Here is a 22,263-nt window from a genome sequence, read left to right on the forward strand (position 1 = left end):
CTAGGCTGTGGAATTTAACAGCTAAACGACCTCGTATCCTTGCTAGGGTTTTCTACCTTATATTGTTTCCTCATTGACTGGGCACTATGGGAAGAAGAGGGGTCTTACTTCAGCCTCAGTCTTGGGTGGTGAGCAGTTGGTGGGCAGTTACCATATGCAGTGGTTCCCAGGTAATTTCATGCAAGTTTGTGTCCTCTCTCCAGCAAGCCAACAAGTTCTTTGCAGTGCCTAACATGGTGGTGAACACTTACTGATCTGATCTTTTAATACTTTATTTAGAATTTTTACTTGGATAGCAAAGGAAAAAAAGAAAGCAAGGAACCAAGTGAAAAAATGAATGCTAAGAACAAGGAATGCTTACTTGAGGTAAGTTTAATTTTGCAGAGTAAAAGAAATGAGGATGTTCACTGTATCTATTTTTAAGTTATTTGCTTCTCAGAACAGTGAGAGATTGTGAGACATGCTGAAATTCTCACTTAGGGTTTGAAAATCAAATTACTACTAGCTATTTAGGTAATTAAGCTGGTTCTTTGAGTCAATTGTTAAAAAGTATGGCTTTCAACACATATAGTTATGCTTCATGAAGTTGTATTAGTAATTCTTGACGAAAAGACTTAGGAATCCCCATAAAACTCATCTCTTAACATTCCACAGATATCGTTATTTAAGAAGCAAGACGTAAGGATTTCCAAAACTTCTTTACAGTGAATTCTAGGGTGCTCTCCAGCAGCCAGGTGTGGTGGGAAGCATTAGAATTGGAGTTAGAGACATGGTAGAAGGTATGGGTCTGCCCCTGGAGACTCGTGAGTTAATGGGCAAGTCCAAGACCCTTGGTTTCCTGAATCGTATTGAATCATTACAGAAATCCAAGGAGCTAGAAGAAGCAGTATGTCGATGCCTGTACAAATGCTTATGATCACCACCACAGTGGTGGGCTCCCAGAGTTCATTTGGTGGTTGATTTTTGAAACCCCTAATTTACTTTTCACATAACTCTGCTAACAACTGGGGCTCTGTTCCCAGCACATAATGCAGATTAATATCAAGTCACAGGTCACAGATGGGCATGCTGGAGCCCCAGACAGGTTTTCTTTGACTCCCGACTATATGGTGACCTTTTCTTGAGTTCCTAGATTTGGGGCATCTTTGAAAACCCAAAACACCTGGTGATACATGGGCCCTCATTCCCTCTTGGTGCTGAAGAGCATCCTCGCCCGTTCACCAGGGCCTGCCCAGCGCCCTGCACAGGCTGCCCTCCTGCCTGCCCCTGCCCTGACCTCTTGCTGCCCTCCAAGATTCATGAAAACATGTTACTAGCTCTGGTTCCCGGGGCCAGGAGTACAGTGGGCATTTGCCAGGGAGGCCCAGAGGTGGGAATGGGGACATTCTCTCTGCATTTACCAAACAGACCCCAGGTTGCGCTGAGGGAGGGAAGGCACCAGGCATCCTCGGCAGCAGGCAGTGCAGAGCAGGCCAAGCAGTGGTGGAGACTGACAAACTGGGAAGGGTGGACTCCCACCACAGCCATTTGCTTCTAATCAGTGCTTACACATCAGCTGTCTGTACACCGGGGGCCTGTTATACCTTGATTTATACAATTGCCTGAGTAGTTCTTGGTATAAGACTTCAGCAGCATATTAAAAGCTGGATGTTGAAGAAAATACAAAGCATGCTATCCTATGAAAAAATCAGCATTATCCTGTTTCTAATTTGGGCCAAAAATCCAACTGAATTTAAGAGATCATTGACAAGGCAACTAATACTAGGTAAATTGGAAGGACACCAAGGCAAATGTGAACAAAAACGTATCCCAGCTCAACTACATATACATTTGTTGAAGGATGCAGAATTAAAACTTATTCTACATTGATGACATGGAATGAAAGAAGATCAAGACTTACAAAAAATAAAAGTTTGAGTATTTGAACTGGAAGGTAGAATAATATGCATTGCTTTTTAAAAGAAATGATTGAGAATTATATAATCCTAGGCAAGTTTTGACATTAAAAAATCTACACCTAGCAGATGTACTTTGTCACTCTCCTCTTTTGATACCATAGTATGAATAATTTATCTTCTTCATTAGTTGATAAGAAAACTCTCCCAAGAATAAATTAACTTATGTATATTGTGTACAGAATTATATATTCTAATTTTTCTATTTACTAGCAGTGAAATAGTAATTTTTTTTACTTACAGAAAAGTAATGTATTTTCTATTTACCACTTATATTAACAGTAATAGCCTTTCTTTAATGCTTATTTTTACAATATACCAAGATTGCACTCACAGCCTTCCTTATGAAGTTGGGCTGTTCGTGCTCCATTTCCAAGTAGAGGAACTGAGGTTTAGTAACTTGCCCAGGGTCACAAAGCTAAGTGGACGAGAAGCTGTGAAGGCTGACTCAGGAGCTGAGCCTCAACCCCAGCACATTCCTCCTTACAGCAAACAGCCTGCAGTGTGAGCGCATGCATTCAATCTGAGTTGTAGACAAAATGACTTTTAGCTTAAAGGCTAGTTTGCCACAGTTTGCTAAAATATGAACAGAAGTGTGTGTTTTTTTAATTTCCTGTGTTTTATATCACTGGAATCTCAATTTTCTAGGAAAGTTTCTGTGGAACATCCATCATTGTGCCAGAGTTGGAAGGAGCTCTTTATTTGAAAGAAGATGGAAAGAAATCGTGGAAAAGGCGCTATTTTCTTTTACGGGCTTCTGGAATTTATTATGTACCCAAAGGAAAGACTAAGGTCAGAAGTAAAAAAAAACACTTTAGCAAAAAAGCATTTTTTGAAAGTAGAACTAAAGAAATCCTCAGGTGGTGATTTAAATATACTCTTTCTCTGAGATTCATGTTACTACAAAGTTTATACAAATACCCCATTAGGACAGAATTATAGAAATCCTCTGGAATTCTTCCACAGTTCGCTTTTGAAGCTGAAGAGTTCTATCTTTTCTGAAGTCAGGTGTCAAAAATTAGAACAGAAGCACTTTTCTAGAGATTAATTTGTTACTTTCCATAGCTACTTCTGAGGATCCCCCCCACCCTCACCCCATCTTTACTCTCTTGTTCTATAGTCATTATAGAAAACTTCCTTTGTCTGGAATCATAGAGGTAAAAGTCTTGACAGATCTTCATTAAGATTTTAGCCCTTACACTCTGAATGTTTAAGTTGTTCTCTGAGATATACTATACATATTGCCTGCCTGGTTTAGCAGAGCATCTTAGACATTAATTAACCTTATTGATGATTTTGGATTAGGCCTCAAATCTACAAGCATATAGTAAATCACTCATCTTTGAAATGTAATTTTAACTCCCGTTCTATTAGCTTTTTCTAAGACCTTATTTTAGAGGTTTGGGGCATTTCCATCTTTTGTTACCTTTAAAAAGCTTTAGGGTATCTCTAGTGTACCTGGGGTCAGCTGAGACATTTTGCCTTTGCTGGTGAATCCAAGGCGCCACCAGATGGCATATTTACAAATTTCAGGTTTCTTCCAAGAAGGCTTGACCCCCACATTCCCGGGCAGGTGAAGTCATGGTGAATCTCTAGGTCTGCTCCCACGAAGCAGAAGTCTGCTATCTCTGCTGGAATTCAGAAGAGGCTTGTTTGCTAACTCTTGGTCTGTAGCAGCTACTGCTCCTACTTAGTCTCAGTAATCAGGGAAATAAATGTAAATTAAGCAGAGGAATATTCCCTCCCATGAGGTTGATAAAATTAACAACATTAATATCCAAATTTCAGCAGGAGTGGGTAAGATAAATGGGCACTCTTGTGCACAGAAGCTTGGAATATAAATTGGTACAGCCAAATTGGGGAACATCTTAGCAAAATCTATGCCAATATGAAATGGAATATCTATATACTTGTCAATCCCACAGAAATATTTACTCACATGCAATATTTTTTGCAGTAGCAAAATATTGAAATAACCTCCAGTTCCTATGTCTTGACATAGAAAGACCCCAAATATGATGTTTAGAAAAAGAACAAGTTCATGGACAGCATTTATAGTAAAATCTCCTTCATATTTTAAAAATTGTATCTGTATGTGGGTATGTCTAAACATACATATGTGTTTACCCAAAAACATTTGGAAGAACACCCCAAACTATTAATAGTGGGGTTAATTAACAGTGGTACCTCTGGAGAAAAGAGGAGTTAGAAAAAGAGGTAATGAAGGAAGATTCTCATTTTATTGTACATATATATATATATACACACACACACATTGTTTTTAAAATTAAGATGAAATGTTTTATTTTTCCAATTAAAAAATTAAAGCTTTGAAAATCCAGTAAAAAATAACTTAGAATAAAAAAGTGGACAACCACATAGAAAGGAATAATTGTGCACTGAGGTGTAGTGATTTTCCCTTTGCTCTTTAATCACTAATTAGGTGAAGAATTATAGAATGTGAGGGTGGAAAAAAGAATAATAGAGCAAATCTGTAACTGAAGTGTAACCAAATATGCAGATTAGAGGTTGCAGTCCTCACAGCCCATGTTACATATGGAAGAGATGTTTCTGTTTCCATAGCAACACCACCAGCACTAAAGGGAGAGCCTGAAGGGAATCTTTTTCTTTTTTTTTCCAGAAAGAAGTGCATGAAATGTGTACTAATTTACTAAGCATCAGTTTTACCTCTTATTGTTCAGCCTTAGGGAGCCTTTTTATTTTCATGTCCAATCATGAAATCCATCACAGGCTTAAGAGTGCCCAAAGCCAAAATGGAATTTCTGAGTAGGTGGTCAGACACCTTGTGTAGCTGCATCAGTCATGGTGTTTCAAGGTCACTCAGTTGGCTCTGACCTGGGAGCCCGTGTTGAGGTACTAGAACAATGTCATCTTTCGCTCTGTCTCTGGGCCTGTTGCAGGCTGTTTTGCCTCGCCTGTCCTCTTTTACCTCTTAATATGCAGGTTTGGCTTGTAGAAAACTCTCCATGGTAGATGCTGAAGTAGGTTACCTAAAATTCAGTATTTTTTTTACTAAAATGTAACCCTTATTTGTGCCATCAAGAACAACCTTGAAAAACTACTGTCAACTCAATTAAGGTTATTTTTTCCCTTCTCTTTCAGACATCTCGTGATCTGGCATGTTTCATACAGTTTGAAAATGTCAACATTTACTATGGGATTCAGTGTAAAATGAAATATAAAGCCCCCACTGACCACTGCTTTGTTTTAAAGGTATGTCATAAGAAGTCCTTGATTTAATTCATAAGCCACTTGAGTTAATAGTCCCTTTTAAGAAAAAATTGTTAAATATTATACAGTAAACCATCATTATATAACATAATACAAATGTTTATTTTAAACCAGAATAGGAAAGGGGAAAACATTTCTACCAGTTTGTATCACTTTCCCCAAGGCCTGTTTTCTGAGTCTAAAACTTTAATGAGAATCTGGGCTCCTTTATCCCTATTGAAAATGAAAGCTCTACATTTTTGAACCAACTTGGTTTACAATTTTACCTGTAAAACTGAGAAAATTTTTCAGTGTACTCTTTTTTTAATGGACTCGTATCCCACTGTAAGAAGTTTTTAGAAATTAAGGATGTGACATGACTTCCTAGAACAGAGAAAATTTAAAAAAATTTTCCAAAGTAGCATTACTGGGTCTTGAAACTTTTTAAGGTGTGTCTTATCAAAAGGCAGTATGGACGCTCAGGTGTATGGCAAGGTTTGCAGTAGCACCGTGTATCGGAAGGCTGGGCAGAAGTAACTTGCATCTGCCACATGTAACAACTGACTCCTAGAAATGGATTCAAGGAACTTACGCAGCTCTCCTGGCCGCGTGCCACTGCCTCAGACACCTCACATCCCTTGCCCTTCTCAGCCCCTCATCTCGCACCAGAGAGAGCAGATTTTAGTTTCACATGGCATGGTGCAAGGCTGCATGCAGAAATCCTTTCTGAGAGTCAGGGTTCCTCCTTTCCCACTGAGGATGGAAGTTTGTGGAGCAGGTGTTAAGGAGACCAGGTTCCTGTCAGGTTCCTTTGTAGGTCAGCTGCCCACACCGCCAGATGACCCCTGCCATCGTGTTTCCAGAAACTTATGCTGCTGGACTCGGGTGCATGTGCTTCTCAGCAAAGCCCTTTCTCCTGAGGAGGTGGTTCAAAGTCTTTGCTATAGGTTTACATTATTTCCACAAGTAAAGGGCAATACATTTATGTGTGTAGTAAACATATTTTTCGTCAAGGACATCATTGCAGCTTATCATGAACCCACTGTATCATTTCAGAAGCACCCATGCTAGTAAGGCTCCCCCCTGTTAGTCCAGGAGCTGGGCATTGCAATGTCCTCCATGTCTGAAGCATCGCCCACATCTGTAGGTAGGGAAAAGGTTTTGAACTGAGGCTCTGAAATGCTGGTTAGTCAAATGGCTGAATCAGAATCAGGTGAAGCTTGTTAGAAATACAGGTTACAGGGTCCTGGGCCCACTGAATCAAAATGTTTAAAGATGTGGCCCAGGAAGCTTTGTTTTTCCTAAGCACAGACAAGTTCTGTACTCCGAGGGCTACAGTATGCCCTAACTCTAAACACCAGCAGCCAGGACTTAGCTAGTGAAAAAATACCTTTCAGAGTGAACAAACAGAATGAAAATTGTCAGAAGGGAGTAGGGGTCTAAATCGCAGGTTAGGACCAGAGACCAGAACAGGGATAGAAAGACAAGATCTCAGGCCTAAAAGTTTCCAGGATAAGGATTTAGACACAGTGAGTAGAGCTGGAACTCGGTTTCTCGTGCTGACTCACAAGTCTGGAACTAGGTCCTTGAACTGTGAGTTACCTGACCTGGAACACAGGCTACCCTGGGCTGCACCGGATGGCAGTGCCAAGACCCATGGTATGGAACCAAACTTCTAATATTCAAACTTCTCATACCCAATGCTTGAGTCTTCAGGAGAGGGTTGGGGGCCCCCCATTGGGGAGAGGGCTCAGGTGAAGAAGAAAGCAGGCCTGATGGATCGAGGAATGAACAAGAGTCAGGAGCAACCCTAGTGGAACACTGGCCCTTTTATTCAGGATGTGATTGCTCTGTTCTCCCTGTGGCACTCTGCCCACTTCCTCATTCCTTCTGCAGCAGGTCGTTAGCTCAGGGTAGAGCATCTGTAAGAACCTTGTGAACTGTAACGTTCTGCAGGTGCTGTGTGTCCTACAAGAGCAGCTCTCCTTTTATTGTCAGGAACAATCACACCAATTGCAGAGGAGTCTGGCTAGGAACACCAAACCAGCATTTTTCCTTAACCCCTTTGCAATTAGGTTTTCTCAGTTAGGTTGGACACCCCTTGATGAGGTCCCAAGACAGGACTGGAGAATAAGCATGGTGACTTGCCCTGTGGTGTCCTGGGAGCCTAGAGGATTTCTGCATTATCACGGGAGCCAGAAAGGACTCTTGTGCCCACCATAGTTCATCTGAGAACCCTAAAATCTGAGAATTGCAGCAGACCATTGAGGTCATCAGATGCTTGCTCCTACTGTATGCATTTGTAGTACAAGTGTGGTATTAGGAAGCTGGTGAGACTCACCCCACTGATTTTGGAGAGAATGAACCAAGGTCTGTACATCTACCTCATCATCATAGAGGAGCCATTGTTCAAACTCAAGGTAAACAGTTCTTGCCTCTGCTTTATGCTCAGAAACCATTATGTTTAAGCAAATGACCCCATTGTACTCAATTTGGATGAATAACATACTTAAGAAACAGTGTATCGCTGTGTTAAGTGAATGTGTCTGTGCAGACAGTTGTTTTGTGCATTTCACAGCGAGCAGAGTGTGATTTCTAGTCTGCTCCTGGGAACCTGGCTCTCCCATGACATGCACTAAAAAGCAAACCAAAAAAATTGTAATATACTAAGCCCAAAGTAACAATGCCAACATCTTAAATTCTCAGGGAAAAAAACACCAGCAGCTGCTTTCTAAGAAGAGTTACGTTTCTGGAGAGACCCATGTTTGCCACTCCTGCATGACTTCGAGGATGGGAGAGCTGTTGTCATTTAGGGAGCTCTGTTTCTGGCTCTGAGAGACAAGGACTTCAGTTTGGCCAGTGAATTATATTGTTGGGAGGCAGTGCTGTAGGAATTGAGGAATGTCACATCCCATCCAGGGAATAAGTTCTCAGCTTAGTGTACTTTTCTCCAGTATGACCTTCCAGTGATTAATGTACCAAATCCTGTTTTGCTGTTGGGCCACATTGTCTGAGCTGATAGTTTCCATCTTAAGGACCTCCAAAGAGGATGCTTATTGGGGTAACATTGCAAAAATAAAATCTAACCTTCAGAATTCAGGAGGAAGCGTCACTCCAAAGACAGGGCAATGTGCAAGCAGCCTTTCAGAAGTGTCTGCTGCCATCTACCGGCCAGAGTGGGAAACTACAGGCAACGTTCAGAGGCCCAAGGTCGCTGTCACCTTTGGGGGAGGGGAACTTGTGGTCCCTCCTGAACAGGAACTGACTTCATGTGATGTGGACGCAAGTTCTGAGAGTTGGGGGACCTAAATAAAGGGAATGGTCTATATAAGATAAAAGTATAAAGGTAGACCTTCTTTAATCGGCTCAAAGGCCAAAAGAAGGAATTCTTTATAATTTCTGCCTTTTTCTGGAATTTTGGCTTTGTGTGTGTGTGTATTTATTTATTTATATGTTAACATTTATATATTTAATATAAGTGAAGATATTCTAGGTAGTGTGACAAGATCCCAAGCTTCCAGTGGACCACAGGGTAAAATGGGTAGAAATCTCTCAGCCTCAGCTTTCTCATTTGTAAAGCCAAAAATTATTCACTTCTCATCAAGCTTTTGGAGGCTTATAGGGGTCTTGTCTTTGCCCACAAAGACAGTAAGACCACCCACTCTTGCTGGCTGGGTCATTAGAAAGACCAGCAGGGTGATGAGTCCAGATGCTGCTTCCCAGATTCAAACTGAAGGTCAAAGACACAATGCCCTCGGCCTACATCAACTTTGCAAATAGCCATTAAGAGAAGGTCCATGATTCAGCTGAAAGAAAAAGTGAGGTGGGCAGTCTGTAAGGCACCCTAAGAGGAATGGACAGCCTCTCTCCTTTCCTGCCCCACGGAAGAGGGCTTCCTGCTCTCCGGGCTTCCCTTCCACTTTCAGCACTGCTGCCCATCCGTGCCCATCCTAGCGGGATTAGTGAACTCGTCTGAGCAATGGAGGGAGAAGAAGAGGTCTCACACACTTGCACACACACACACACACACACACACACACACACACACACACACACACAGTGGTTATGGTTGGTAATTATTTTTCTGTGTCATCAGACTCATTAAAAATTACAAGGACCCATGAAAATTCGCATGGCACCGGCACATATCTGAGAACCTAGATTTGGTTGCCTGTCCCTCACCTTATGGCCACAAGACTTCTGCCTGGAAAGGAAATCTTACATTTGTTTATTTCCTTCAACTGCTATTTCTATCTCTGGACTGGAATACTGACCATGCCCCGGCCATGGGCTAAACACTTGAAGGCCTCAGCAGTGAGTGGCAGATGTGCTTCCCACCCTCCCAGAGCACAGAGTCCATCAGAGAAACAGACATAAAACAGAAACTTCAAGGGCAATGGGGATTCAGAAAGATGAGAGCAATGGTGATCTATATGATCAGAGCCCTGTGTGTCTCTTTCCCCACCATGCCTGCCCATTTCACTGTACTCTTGGACTGTGAGCTCCTGGAAGGCCTGATGGTCCCTAGTGCAGCACCTCAAGCCATCGCCACTTGAGAATAGACAGAAATATTCCTTCATGGACCATGATCCAGAAACCAGAATTGCTCACTGGGTATGTTGGATATTAAGGCAACAGTTAAGAAAGAGTAAAACTCTGAATTCCTGGTAGCAGAAAAAACACTAGGACTGACTGGGAGTCACAAAAGCATTAATTCTGTGACGTAAGAATGATATCAGGGATGTTCTCTTATCTGGTAAATGAAGAAATGACTCATATTTTGTGGGGATGGAGACAGGATAGATGGGAAGGCTTTCAAAAGTAAAAAAAGCAGAAATGAAAATACTGACAATCTAGTATGAAGTGTTTATGACATATTATGTCACAGACTTAATTCCTCTCAAAATTTAGTCCATTTTTCAAGTGCATACCCCTTTTCCTAATCTTAAAATTGCTACCAGTAACTTTTGCCACTGTCTGAGGAAATGGCATACGTTGTTGGTGTTTTCAAAATGTATTGAAAGGTGCCAATAAGTGAAGATTTTATAAATGGTCTTTACATGGCTTTTTTTCTAGCATCCCCAAATCCAGAAGGAGTCCCAGTATATCAAATATCTGTGCTGTGATGATGCAAGAACTCTAAACCAGTGGGTCACTGGAATAAGGATCGCCAAGGTGAGAGAACATAGGGACCCACCCCTTGCTGACTTTGCTAACCGGTTTCTGACTGTGCTGCTGTGGAACAGCTGACCCACTCCTTTTTTTATTATTAAGTTATCATTGATACACAATCTTATGAAGGTCTCACTTGAGCAACATTGTGGTTTCAACATTCACCCATATTATCAAGTCCCCTCCCATACCCCACTGCAGTCACTGTCCATCAGTGTGGTAAGATGCTATGGAGTCATTAATTGACAGCTGACCCAGTCTTATGGATCAATGCCAGTAAAGGGTCACTGCCACAGACATTATCTCTTATTTGCCTTTTGGATTTTTTTAACAGGGGAGAGTGGTAGAAACTTGGGCCTCTCCAGTGACTACTCTTGCATGCGACTTCTCAGATACTTACTCATGGAAAGCTTTGCAAGTATAGTGCGTAATGAAGAAACATGAGGTGTCATCTTTGGTACAGTTATATAAAGACTTACGTGATGAGGACTGTATAGCTAAAGCTTTCCTCTAACATCTAGATAAAAGTATTAACTGCTGCTGGAAGATCCTTTTCACATGAAAAACAATTTGTGGATTTTTAATCGAAATACTTACAGTAAAAAAAAAAAGTCTCCGGAAAGGAGTAAAAAGAGTGGTAGAGAAGTGCTTCCCCGCCCCCCCCAATATGTGTACTGCAATTGAGTGCAGAACTTCGGATAAATGGATTACTGTGCTGCTTCTTCTGTGTTCCCTCCGCAGTATGGAAAGACCCTTTATGATAACTATCAGCGGGCGATGGCCAGGGCTGGCCTTGCCTCCCGGTGGACAAACCTGGGCACTGTCAACACAGGTCCCCCAGCGCCACCTCCTACAGGTACTGTGACCAGAAATTCTGACACCTGTTCAAAGTTCATGTACAAACCTGTCCAACACACCGTGTAAAAACAGAACTTTGTAGACACTGTACAGAATATATTTCCCTTCTGATGGTCGGGCTCCAGACTCCCCCATATACACCTGTGTCTGCTTCTTTATAAGCCAGTTTTAGCAAAGTGTTGACTCTTTGGTGGGAGGCTGGTGGATAAGATGGTGATCTCCAGTTTCGGGCGAGCTGGTAGGTAGCTTTTCCTCAGAGAGCAATGTTCCATTTGTCCAGAGCTCCATCAGCACCCAGCAGACTGCCCACAACAATGACAAGATCACCACCCAGGCATTTTGCCTCAGTGACATCATGGCTAGAGCCTTCTGCCCAGTCGTGGACCCCACGGGCTCATGTGACAGAGACATTCCGACGGCTTGGAGACACCAAGGGTTTCAGGATTTCTGTCCCAGGAACCCAGGACAAAGACCAGACAGAGGCTTTCTTTTTTCTTTCCTATTTCTTTCTTTATAGACATGCTTTACTGTGTCATTCTTCTCCTTTCTCTCCTTTTTCTTTTCTTTTCCCCAGTCCTTCAAAGCCCAAGCACCAGCATTCCTCAGGGACTTCACAGATGCTGCTCCATCAGTTTATGATGTTCATGTGGCTATAATTCTTACCTGTCCTCGGGTCTCAAAGGAACTATCTTTTGTAGGTCAGTCATAATTAATAATCTGTGCAATTATTAGTTTACATCTGTTCCCTCCTAAGGAAATCATGAGGTCCAGGACTGTTTTTAGGTGTCATGACTTCCCCAGCTTGGAGCACAATGCCTGGCAGACAATAGGTGTTTGGCTTAGAATTTGAGGACAGTTGAGACACAAATGAAAAAATGAATTAATACCTTGTAGGGTGTCTCTGAGGATAAAATAAAATAATGAATACTCTTAATACTAAATGCTCAATAAATTTAGTTCCATTTTTTCCTGAATGATTTGCTCAAAACCAACTTTTTAAAAACACCATTGCAGCAGTCAGATGAGATTTACATTGATTAAAAGGGGATCTTACCCATAGTGGCACATCCCATATATATGGTCAATTAACCCATTTTGGTGCTGTTGTTGTCTTGTTTGTCAAAAATTCTTAGATTCTGCCGTAGACACCAGCCCTTCAGAGAACAAAGGTGCAGAGATTTTAAAATAAACACACCACTTCACCTTCTCTTTGAAAGTGGCTTCACCTCCTTCTAAGCTAATCTTCAGGTACTTGCATGCTAATCACTAATGGAGCTCTTTAGAGCTGAAAATCCCAGACAACAGGTCCTTGTGGCAGTAAATTCTAAAGCATAAACTGAAACAAAGTGTAAGTTCAGGATTTTTTTCCCCTTTAGTTGCTCACTGAGGCATTTTATTTTTAATTTTTTAATTGAAGTATAGTTGATATATAATCTTATATTAGTTTCAAGTTTACTTTGTGTATGACGTTAGGCAGTAACACAGTGGTTCAACAGTTACTCATATTATTAAATCCTCACCCCAACTAGTCCAGTCACTATCTGTCGACAAAGGACGATGTTACAGAATCACTGAGTATATTTCTCCATGCTGCACTACTATCCCCGTGAACTTACGTTGTACTTGAGAATTGTTGTGCCCCTTTATTCCCCTCAACCTCCCTCCCTCCCCCAACCCCAACCCCTTTCCCTTGGTAACCACTACTCACTTCTCAGTGTCTATGAGTCTACTGCTGTTTTGTTCATTCTGTTTTGCTTTTTTTTTTTTTAATTTTATTTTGGTATCATTAATCTACAATTACATGAAGGACATTATGTTTACTAGGCTCCCCCTTCATCAAGTCCCCCCCACATCCCCGTTCACAGTCACTGTCCATCAACATAGTAAGATGCTGTAAGATCACTACTTGTCTTCTCTGTGTTGCGCAGCCCTCCCTGTGCCCCCCCACGCACTATATATGCTAATCATAATGCCCTCTTTCTTTTTCCCCGCCCTTATCCCTCCCTTCCCACCAATCCTCCCCAGTCCCTTTCCCTTTGGGAACTATTAGTCCATTCTTGGGTTCTGTGCTTCTGCTGTTTTGTTCCTTCAGTTTTCCTTTGTTCTTATACTCCACATATGAGTGAAATCATTTGGTACTTGTCCTTCTCCACCTGGCTTGTTTCACTGAGTGTAATACCCTCTAGCTCCATCCATGTTGTTGCAAATGGTAGGATCTGTTTTTTTCTTATGGCTGCATAATATTCCATTGTGTATATGTACCACATCTTCTTAATCCATTCATCTACTGATGGACATTTAGGTTGCTTCCATATCTTGGCTATTGTAAATAGTGCAGCGATAAACATAGGGGTGCATCTGTCTTTTGCAAACTGGAGTGCTGCATTCTTGGGGTAAATTCCTAGAAGTGGAATTCCTGGGTCAAATGGTATTTCTATTTTGAGCATTTTGAGGAACCTCCATACTGCTTTCCATAATGGTTGAACTAATTTACATTCCCACCAGCAGTGTAGGAGGGTTCCCCTTTTTCCACAACCTCGCCAACATTTGTTGTTGTTTGTCTTTTGGATGGTAGCCATTCTTACTGGTGTGAGATGATATCTCATTGTGGTTTTAATTTGCATTTCTCTGATGACAAGCGATGTGGAGCATCTTTTCATGTGTCTATTGGCCATCTGAATTTCTTCCTTAGAGAACTGTCTATTCAGCTCCTCTGCCCATTTTTTAATTGGATTATTTGCTTTTTGTTTGTTGAGGTGTGTGAGCTCTTTATATATTTTGGATGTCAACACTTTATCGGATCTGTCATTTACGAATATATTCTCCCATACTGTAGGATACCTTTTTGTTCTGGTGAGGGTGTCCTTTGCTATATAAGAGTTTTTTAGTTTGATGTAGTCCCACTTGTTCGTTTTTTATTTTGTTTCCCTTGGCCGAGGAGATGTGTCCAGGAAAAAAGTGCTCATACTTTTGTTCAAGAGATTCTTGCTTATGTTTTCTTCTAAGTTTTATGGTTTCATGACTTACATTCAGGTCTTTGATCCATTTTGAGCTTACTTTTGTGTATGATGTTAGGCAGTAGTCCAGTTTCATTCTCTTGCATGCAGCTGTCCAGTTTTCCCAGCCCCACCACTGAGGCATTTCATCAAAGAGAAGGGTGTTTTCACACACATCCACAAATGCACTTGATGACCGTGATCACCTCTTAGCAACAATGACCTGCCTGAATTGATGCCATGTTTTAAATTCAGTTCTTGCCCTGTGTTACTACCGAGCCTCTCTGTTCACCTGAACTTGTGGCCCAAAATTAGCAGGGTTTTCTGAAAATGTTGAAGGGACCCACATCTGGCCAAGGGACCCAAAAGAAATCAAACCACATGTTACTTCCAACACCCCTCCTCCCAAAGAAACAGTGAAGGTGAACTTCAAGAATAGTGTTGAAAAAAAAAAAGTTCCTTAGGGTCAGAGGAGTTACTAGCTGACTGCACTTCCTTGAACCTCAGGTTGTTTGGGGCATGAATCAGGGAGCCCCTTTCTTCACCTGAGTCACTGGCCTGTAGTGGGGTTCCCTCCCGGAATGGATTCCCCAGACCACGGACCCTCAGCTGCAGCTGAGGTGAACAGGAGCTAGCACCTGTCCCCCTCCACCCCCAGAGGACACACTGTGCTGTCCCTGGACAGAGGCTGGAGGCAGCGACCTCAGTCCCCTTCTGCCTGATGCCTCCTTGACTTTAGCTGGCAGCTTGTTTCTGGGAAGCCAAACTCCCTTCCTGCCTACCTCCTCCCCTCACCTTCTCATGCCCCTCCCCTTACACAGCTGAGCCACAGCTCCGGAGAAATGTGACCACTTGGTTATGACATTTTCCACTTTCTCTCCATACAGATTTTTCATTTTTTACTTAATAATTTGTAGATCCTTTAAGACTGTGTACACATCTTATTCCTCATCAAACTTTCTTTTCTTCTTGATCTCCTGCAGTCCTTAACCTCCTCCTTTGAGTTGTTAGGTAGATGAAAGGTTTCTCAAAATACTGGGAAAATATTTGGAGAAGTAAATAGTCATTTCATAAATATCTGACAGAAAAGCTGGCATGGAGCACAGCTAAAAAAATCTCTGAGTTCACTCAGTGAAGAGAAGGGAGAAATAGCCACACACACAGGCAACCCTCCCCAGAATGTTCTCTTAGGAGCCAGAGATCAACATATACCTTCTTCTATCTGATTCTTCAAAGCTGTGAAACCTCAGTCACACTTCTGTGGAAAAGTGCAAATAAAAAAGCATGAAAATGAAATAAATACATATCAGGACTTTCTAGAATAAAATTTAATTCTGGGGTATATCAGGAGTCTGCACATTTTTGCTCAGTGCTCTTTGTCTGTTGTTGTGCCCAAAGTACTTTTTTGTTGCAGGTAATGTCCAAAATGTACAAGGCATGGTATGAAACCAAAAACATACATTTCAGGAAACTCTTCAACAGGAGTTTTCTTTTTAAAAGAGGTTTTCAAGGTTTATTCTCCAGTTATCAAAAGGTTTTTAAAAGCAGAACATACTCTTGTCTAGGCCCCCAGTTAATCCAGATTTCACGGCTTGTATGAAGCACTGGCTTGCCCCAGCCTTTTGCAGACTCTTACAAAGTAATGCCACAGAACTTCAGGGTTTTCATAAGGCCTATGTACCTGTGCATCCTTTTCTTTTGCTTTGCTGATATAAACTGCTTCATATTTTCAGATTAACTTTGAAGAATGTTGAAAATGGCTTGCCTACTCTTGTTTCTCTTCCTCCCTCGCAGGACTCAAGACAGACACCAGCCACGCCAATGGTCAGATTCCCCAAGCTGCACATCCCATGAGCTCTGTTGTTGAGGAAGCCCAGACACAGGCTGAACTAATGAGGGTAAGCCCAGAGTGACTGACAGGGCCTGGCAGCTTCACCTGTACGTCCACAGTCCAAACCATTACCAGGGTCCTAATGACTGCTTTTAAAAAGAGAAAAGGGAGTTCCAACTACGAAGTTACTAGAATTTCATTTAGATAATTGTTTTGTATTTTTTCTCTTAAAGTTACATAAGCTAGAAGGGAAAGCTAAACCCAACTATTATCACACTGCTTCAGGAAAGTGTGAGAATTTTTTTTCAATGCTAAGGATTGGTAAATATTTTTAATTTAGCTACATTTACTTTGACTAAAGCGATTTTCTCCGTGTAGTCAAGTGGTTTTAGCACTCTCTGAAAATGGCACCAGTCTTAAGCCCTTGGGATTTTTACTTATTTTTTTCTGAATAAATTAGAGCAACCAGTTAGTCAGAAGCCCAATAGTAAATGCTAAGTGGAGCCCAAAACCAGACTAGCAGACTACCAACAAGGTTCTACTCTAAAGTATGTATTTCATAGTTTTCCTTTAATGTTACCTTAGGATGATAGAGAAGAAAACACATTTTAAAATAATAGCCAAATTGGTATAACAACAACTGGGTTTTATTTTAGAGATTAATGATGATTCATTTAAATCCAGCTAAAAGTTGTAATTTGGTTACTAATCCAATTGGTAACATCTCAACTGACTATACAAATTCTTTGATTATTTCCCATGTGTGATTCAAAACAATCTTAAACAATTGTACCTTTGGTAATTTTTCACTTCATTCCCCCTCCTGCATTTCATCCATCAGCCAGTGGTAGAAACAATTAAATCTTGTAATTATTGAACTGCTTATAATTTTAATTTTTGAAAACCATTGTGTCTCTAATCCTCTTTTTAGCTTCTCAAGTCTGACAGTCTTACCATGCAGTGTGCTTCTAGCTATTATTTTCATGTTTTTATAATACCAACTAAAAAGAAACATTTTTAAATGCTGAAAGGAATAAAAGGATCCCAGAATAGTAGTCACTTAACTATGTGTGAACACCAATTCCCAAATTGCCTGCTCACAAATTTTTAAAAATATACCACCAGTTAATTTATCATGCTAAGCAAATAAACTAAATAAAACAGAAAGTCAATCATCAGGTACTTTGTTAGAAAAAAAACCTCTAAAGAAAATGAAAGCCTGATAAAATGTAAATTGCAATGATAATTACCCTAAAACAGGGATTCAGTTTTCAATTTAACTACCTGAAATTCCTGGAGAGGTTGCATTATACAAATATAATGTGTTATTATCTATTCCACTGTTAGTAAACGACTGTGCCTCTGTTAGCCTTTAGCCAAGTTTGGTGTTCTGGTGTCTACCAATAGCACATGCATCCTGATTTTATTTTTCAGGATCCACTTGCACATTTATCTCATTTTATCTCATCATAACCTTGAGACATAGAATAGAGCTTATGATGTTTGTTTTATGTCTGATTGGCCAGCTGACTTTCTCAGTTAAGAAAAGGTAAATCTAAGACTACAGACCAGGTGTTCAGATTTATGGCCCACCCACCACCTCCCTAGAAGCTGTTATACCAGAGGAATCAGAGCATATAATTGGCTCCTCTCTTGTAGCCCACTGTCCTGGGAAAAGGCAGGTTTGTTCTCAGCACTCAAGCAAGTTAACACTGACACAAGAACAGGCAGCTCAGTTCTTTGCCAAGAGAGATGCACAAAGGTTACCTGTAGCCCAGAGAGAACTGTATCCATTTTCTTTGTCCCTTCCATCTTTTTTCTGCTAATCAAAGTAGGACATTTAAGCCAAGAGATCTGGGGAAGGCTTTGGGAAGCTCCTTGTCCACCTCTGCCACTGGAGGTGTGGTATGGGAGCAACATTTTACAAAACACCTGCTTCTGACAGGTGAGCTTCACAACCAGCTGAATTCAGACCAAAAAAAAATATTGTGGCTGAATATGCTCATGACCCTGGCGGCTTTGTAAGGTTTTAGGTTAGGAAAGAAAATAGAGGAGGCGCGGCTCGACATTAACACAGACTTATTGGAGATAAACCTGCAGACGCTGTCTCCAGCAAAGGGCTGAGGCCCCCATCCATGGAGGGAGGAGATATTTTGGGAGGCAGGAAATTTTGCGGTTACTGTTGGGGTTGCTTTTGTGGTTGGGTTGATAGGGGCCAAGCAAGGTATTCTCATGGCTTGAGCTCAGGGAGGAAATTTCCATTCTTCTCAAAATGGAGACGGTGTTAAGATGGTGGATCTCATGCTAACAGGCTTTGCTTGGGAACCAAGGTTGTTGAGTGGGAATTCCAGAAGAGCCATTTTGCTTCCACTGTGAGTTGCATTAGGCTGACTGTAGGGTAAATAAAGACAGACGTGACCCAACAAGCAGCTAAATGAGTCCCACTAACGATATCAGTAAACTGTGGTCTAAAGCCCATTGGGAGCAGATAAATGTATAATCTAAATATAACAACTACCTCCTCAAATAGGGCAGAGTCTTCCATTTGTAGAAGAAGACATGGAAGATAGTGCCAGGTAATAATGTTAACTAAAAATATGAGTATTGGTAATAACGGTAAAGGCCACATGGAGTCATTCTCCTATCCCAGAGCAGAGATGAGCTAGCTGGTCTCCCTAAAGTCTCTGGGACTGAGGGAATGGAGGCTCCCCAGGGGGCAGACGCTGCCTCCATCCCTCAGCTGTCACCTGTCAATGGAAATGCCATCTCCATGGTGGCCATGTTGTCAAGAGTAATACGGTTATTGCTTTAAGGACAAGAAGCCAGCCCATGGCACCCACGACCCAGGAGCGCCCCGGGACCATCACCTTCCCAAGTCCAGCCTGCCGCCGCCACCCCCTGTGCGCCGGTCTTCGGACACGGGCGGCAGCCCTGTGATCCCCGCCAAGGCCAAGCCCCCCTGCGGCTTCCCGGCCCCGCCCGACGCCCTCCTGCTGCTGCCGCCGCCACCGCCACCGCCTCTAGGGAACGACCAGCTCCCTCCACCTCCCCCTGATTTTATCGAGGCGCCCCCAGATTTCGTGCCCCCGCCTCCACCATCCTTTGCGGGGGACCCAGGGTCCGCGTTACCGCCGCCGCCTCCGCCGCCCCCCGCCCTCACCCCTGAAGCCACGAGGCCCCTCACTGCCGCCAGGAGGCCTCCGGTTCCTCCAAAGAGGCAAGAGAACCCGGGACCACCCTGTGTGGGAGGAAGCGGGGAGCAGGATTTCATGTCAGATCTCATGAAGGCACTGCAGAAGAAGAGAGGCAACATCTCTGTGTGATCAGTGTAATCATGTCTTACTTCAAGTGCATTTTTGCTACTTTATTTTCTTGATACCTTGTTCATTTTAGACAAAATATTTAAGAATTCAGATTAGAAATTATGTAAACCGCCACACTGTGGCTCAGGTACATTCATAATCATTAACTGAACACAGAATTGACAATATCTGCCTAAATGTATCTTTCCTATGTGTTTCCACTTCAGTAGGAATTATCTTCCCAGTTAACTAAAATGATGTTTTATGTTCACTAATTTTATTATGCTTGGAAGCAATTAACAAAAGTTTTTCAAAGGGAAGTTCCTGAAGATGGTATTTCTAAAAAGATCAGTGTCAAGATGTCATTGTCACCAAATTATTTAATAAACATAATGGAAGTCCAATCAAAATCCTGTTACGAATTTTTTTTGAATAAACATAGAATCTAGGAAAATAAAATAATTTTTTTAAAAAGAGAAATGGTTCCTCTGAGATCGGGAACAAGACAGGGATGTCCACTCTCCCCACTGTTATTCAACTTGGTACTGCAGGTCCTAGCCACGGCAATCAGACAAAACAAAGAAATACAAGGAATCCAGATTGCTAAAGAAGAAGTCAAATTGTCACTGTTTGCAGATGACATGATATTGTACATAAAAAACCCTAAAGACTCCACTCCAAAACTACGAGAACTAATATAGGAATTCAGCAAAGTTGCATGATACAAAATTAACACACAGAAATCTGTGGCTTTCCTATACACTAACAATGAACTAATAGAAAGAGAAATCAGGAAAACAATACCATTCACAATAGCATCAAAAAGAATAAAATACCTAGGAATAAACCTAACCAAGGAAGTGAAAGACCTATACCCTGAAAACTACAAGACACTCTTTTTTTTTTTCTGAGGGCCTCTCTCATATTTATTGATCAAATGGTTGTTAACAACAATAAAATTCTGTATAGGGGAGTCAATGCTCAATGCACAATCATTAATCCACCCCAAGCCTAATTTTCATCAGTCTCCAATCTTCTGAAGCATAACGAACAAGTTCTTACATAGTGAATAAGTTACATGGTGAACAGTACAAGGGCAGTCATCACAGAAACTTTTGGTTTTGCTCATACATTATGAACTATAAACAGTCAGTTCAAATATGAATACTCATTTGGTTTTTATACTTGATTTATATGTGGATACCACATTTCTCTCTTTATTATTATTATTTTCAATAAAATGCTGAAGTGGTAGGTAGATACAAGATAAAGGTAGAAAACATAGTTTAGTGTTGTAAGAGAGAAAATGTAGATGATCAGGTGTGTGCCTGTAGACTATGTGTTAATCCAAGCTAGACAAGGGCAATAAAACATCCACGGATGCAGAAGACTTCTCTCAGAATGGGGGGGTGAGAGCCTCTGTTAATCCCCAATTTCTCACCTGATGGCCCCCCTGCAACTGTGCCTGTCTTAGGTTGTTCCTCCCTTGAGGAATCTTACCTGTCTCTGGCTAACCAGTCATCTTCCAGGGCCATACAGGGAAATGTAAAGTTGGTAAGTGAGAGAGAAGCCTTATTGTTTGAAAAGGTTAGCTTTTTACTTCTTTACATATTTATGCCCTGTGGCTTCTATGCCCAGCATTTATCTTGAGGTATCTTTACCACTTGGAAGAATTATGATACTCGGTAAATTTGATATGAGGCACGAATTCTATTTAAGGGTTGTAATTAGGAAGGAAGAAGAAAAGCTATAGAAGTAGCAGGCGGAAGAAAACATGGGAAGATTGATTATTTCTTTGACATATCTTCTTGTAGAGTAACTTCAGCATGTATAGGTTTTAAACTACTAATTAAATTGCGCACACACATTAACATAATAGGAGTATAGTTACGTAACCAAGGCATACCTGTAATTACCAGCCATCTCCAGTGAAACCAAGAAAACCAGTTAGGCACCTTAGGCATTTGTGAAAACTTATCTATGATACGGTGGATATTGTCCAAGTGAGCTTGAACAGTCTGAGAGAAATCAGACAAATTAAAACAACCCATTCCTGGGGACTGTTCACATCCCATATGTTCTTTTAACAGTAAATAGTCTGTAGTTGTAAGATTTTGGAGCGCTACAATTTGCACTTCTCTTAATTCTTGTTTGAGTTCCAACAGTATAGATCCAGTCAAATTTGTTGTTTTACTGTATGCACAGGCCAGCTTAGATATCTCCTTCTTCATTCCCATGGCAAGTCCAGGAACCGGTGGGATGAGTGCATCTACAGCTGTAGCAGTGCGTGGATCTTTGTTGGGGTTTTTTGATGATCATCTTCTGGCATGAGTCTTCCAGAATGCTGATGTTGGAAGTTCTTTTTAATATCGTATCTTAGTTCATTTTTGGGGTAGCCCAATTAGGCTTTGATCTTCTGTATTAACGCAAACAGACCCTTTGCCTACACTTTTATATGCCCTTTATACAATTGTGTAGAACTCATTGGAGGTTACCACACAGGAACTGCCTTTTTTTCTTTTTTCTTTTTTTTGGTATCACTAATCTACACTTACATGACGAATATTATGTTTACTAGGCTCTCCCCTATACCAGGTCCCCCCTATAAACCCCTTTACAGTCACTGTCCATCAGCATAGCAAAATGTTGTAGAACCCCTACTTGCCTTCTCTGTGTTGTACAGCCCTCCCTTTTCTCCTACCCCCCCATGCATGCTAATCTTAATACCCCCCTACTTATCCCCCCCCCTTATCCCTCCCTACCCACCCATCCTCCCCAGTCCCTTTCCCTTTGGTACCTGTTAGTCCATTCTTGAGTTCTGTGATTCTGGTGCTGTTTTGTTCCTTCAGTTTTTCCTTTGTTCTTATATTCCACAGATAAGTGAAATCATTTGGTATTTCTCTTTCTCCGCTTGGCTT

At 41.4% G+C, this 22,263-nt stretch overlaps 1 protein-coding gene across 2 annotated transcripts in view; it reads left to right on the forward strand.

Annotated features, from left to right (window-relative positions):
* Window positions 1-19,956, forward strand: part of APBB1IP (amyloid beta precursor protein binding family B member 1 interacting protein) — a 79,678-nt gene extending 59,722 nt beyond the window's left edge. For both annotated transcript variants that reach the window (XM_057498247.1, XM_057498248.1), the window contains exons 9-15: window positions 280-366; window positions 2,604-2,747; window positions 5,079-5,189; window positions 10,263-10,361; window positions 11,100-11,214; window positions 16,007-16,110; window positions 18,857-19,956. In XM_057498247.1, the coding sequence (XP_057354230.1) occupies window positions 280-366; window positions 2,604-2,747; window positions 5,079-5,189; window positions 10,263-10,361; window positions 11,100-11,214; window positions 16,007-16,110; window positions 18,857-19,366 (1,170 nt within the window). In that variant the 3' untranslated portion in view covers window positions 19,367-19,956. The remainder of the gene's footprint in view (window positions 1-279; window positions 367-2,603; window positions 2,748-5,078; window positions 5,190-10,262; window positions 10,362-11,099; window positions 11,215-16,006; window positions 16,111-18,856) is intronic.
* The last annotated feature ends 2,307 nt before the right edge of the window (window positions 19,957-22,263 follow it).

This window comes from Manis pentadactyla, chromosome 3 (genome assembly GCF_030020395.1).
Source record: "Manis pentadactyla isolate mManPen7 chromosome 3, mManPen7.hap1, whole genome shotgun sequence".
Lineage (NCBI taxonomy): Eukaryota > Metazoa > Chordata > Mammalia > Pholidota > Manidae > Manis > Manis pentadactyla.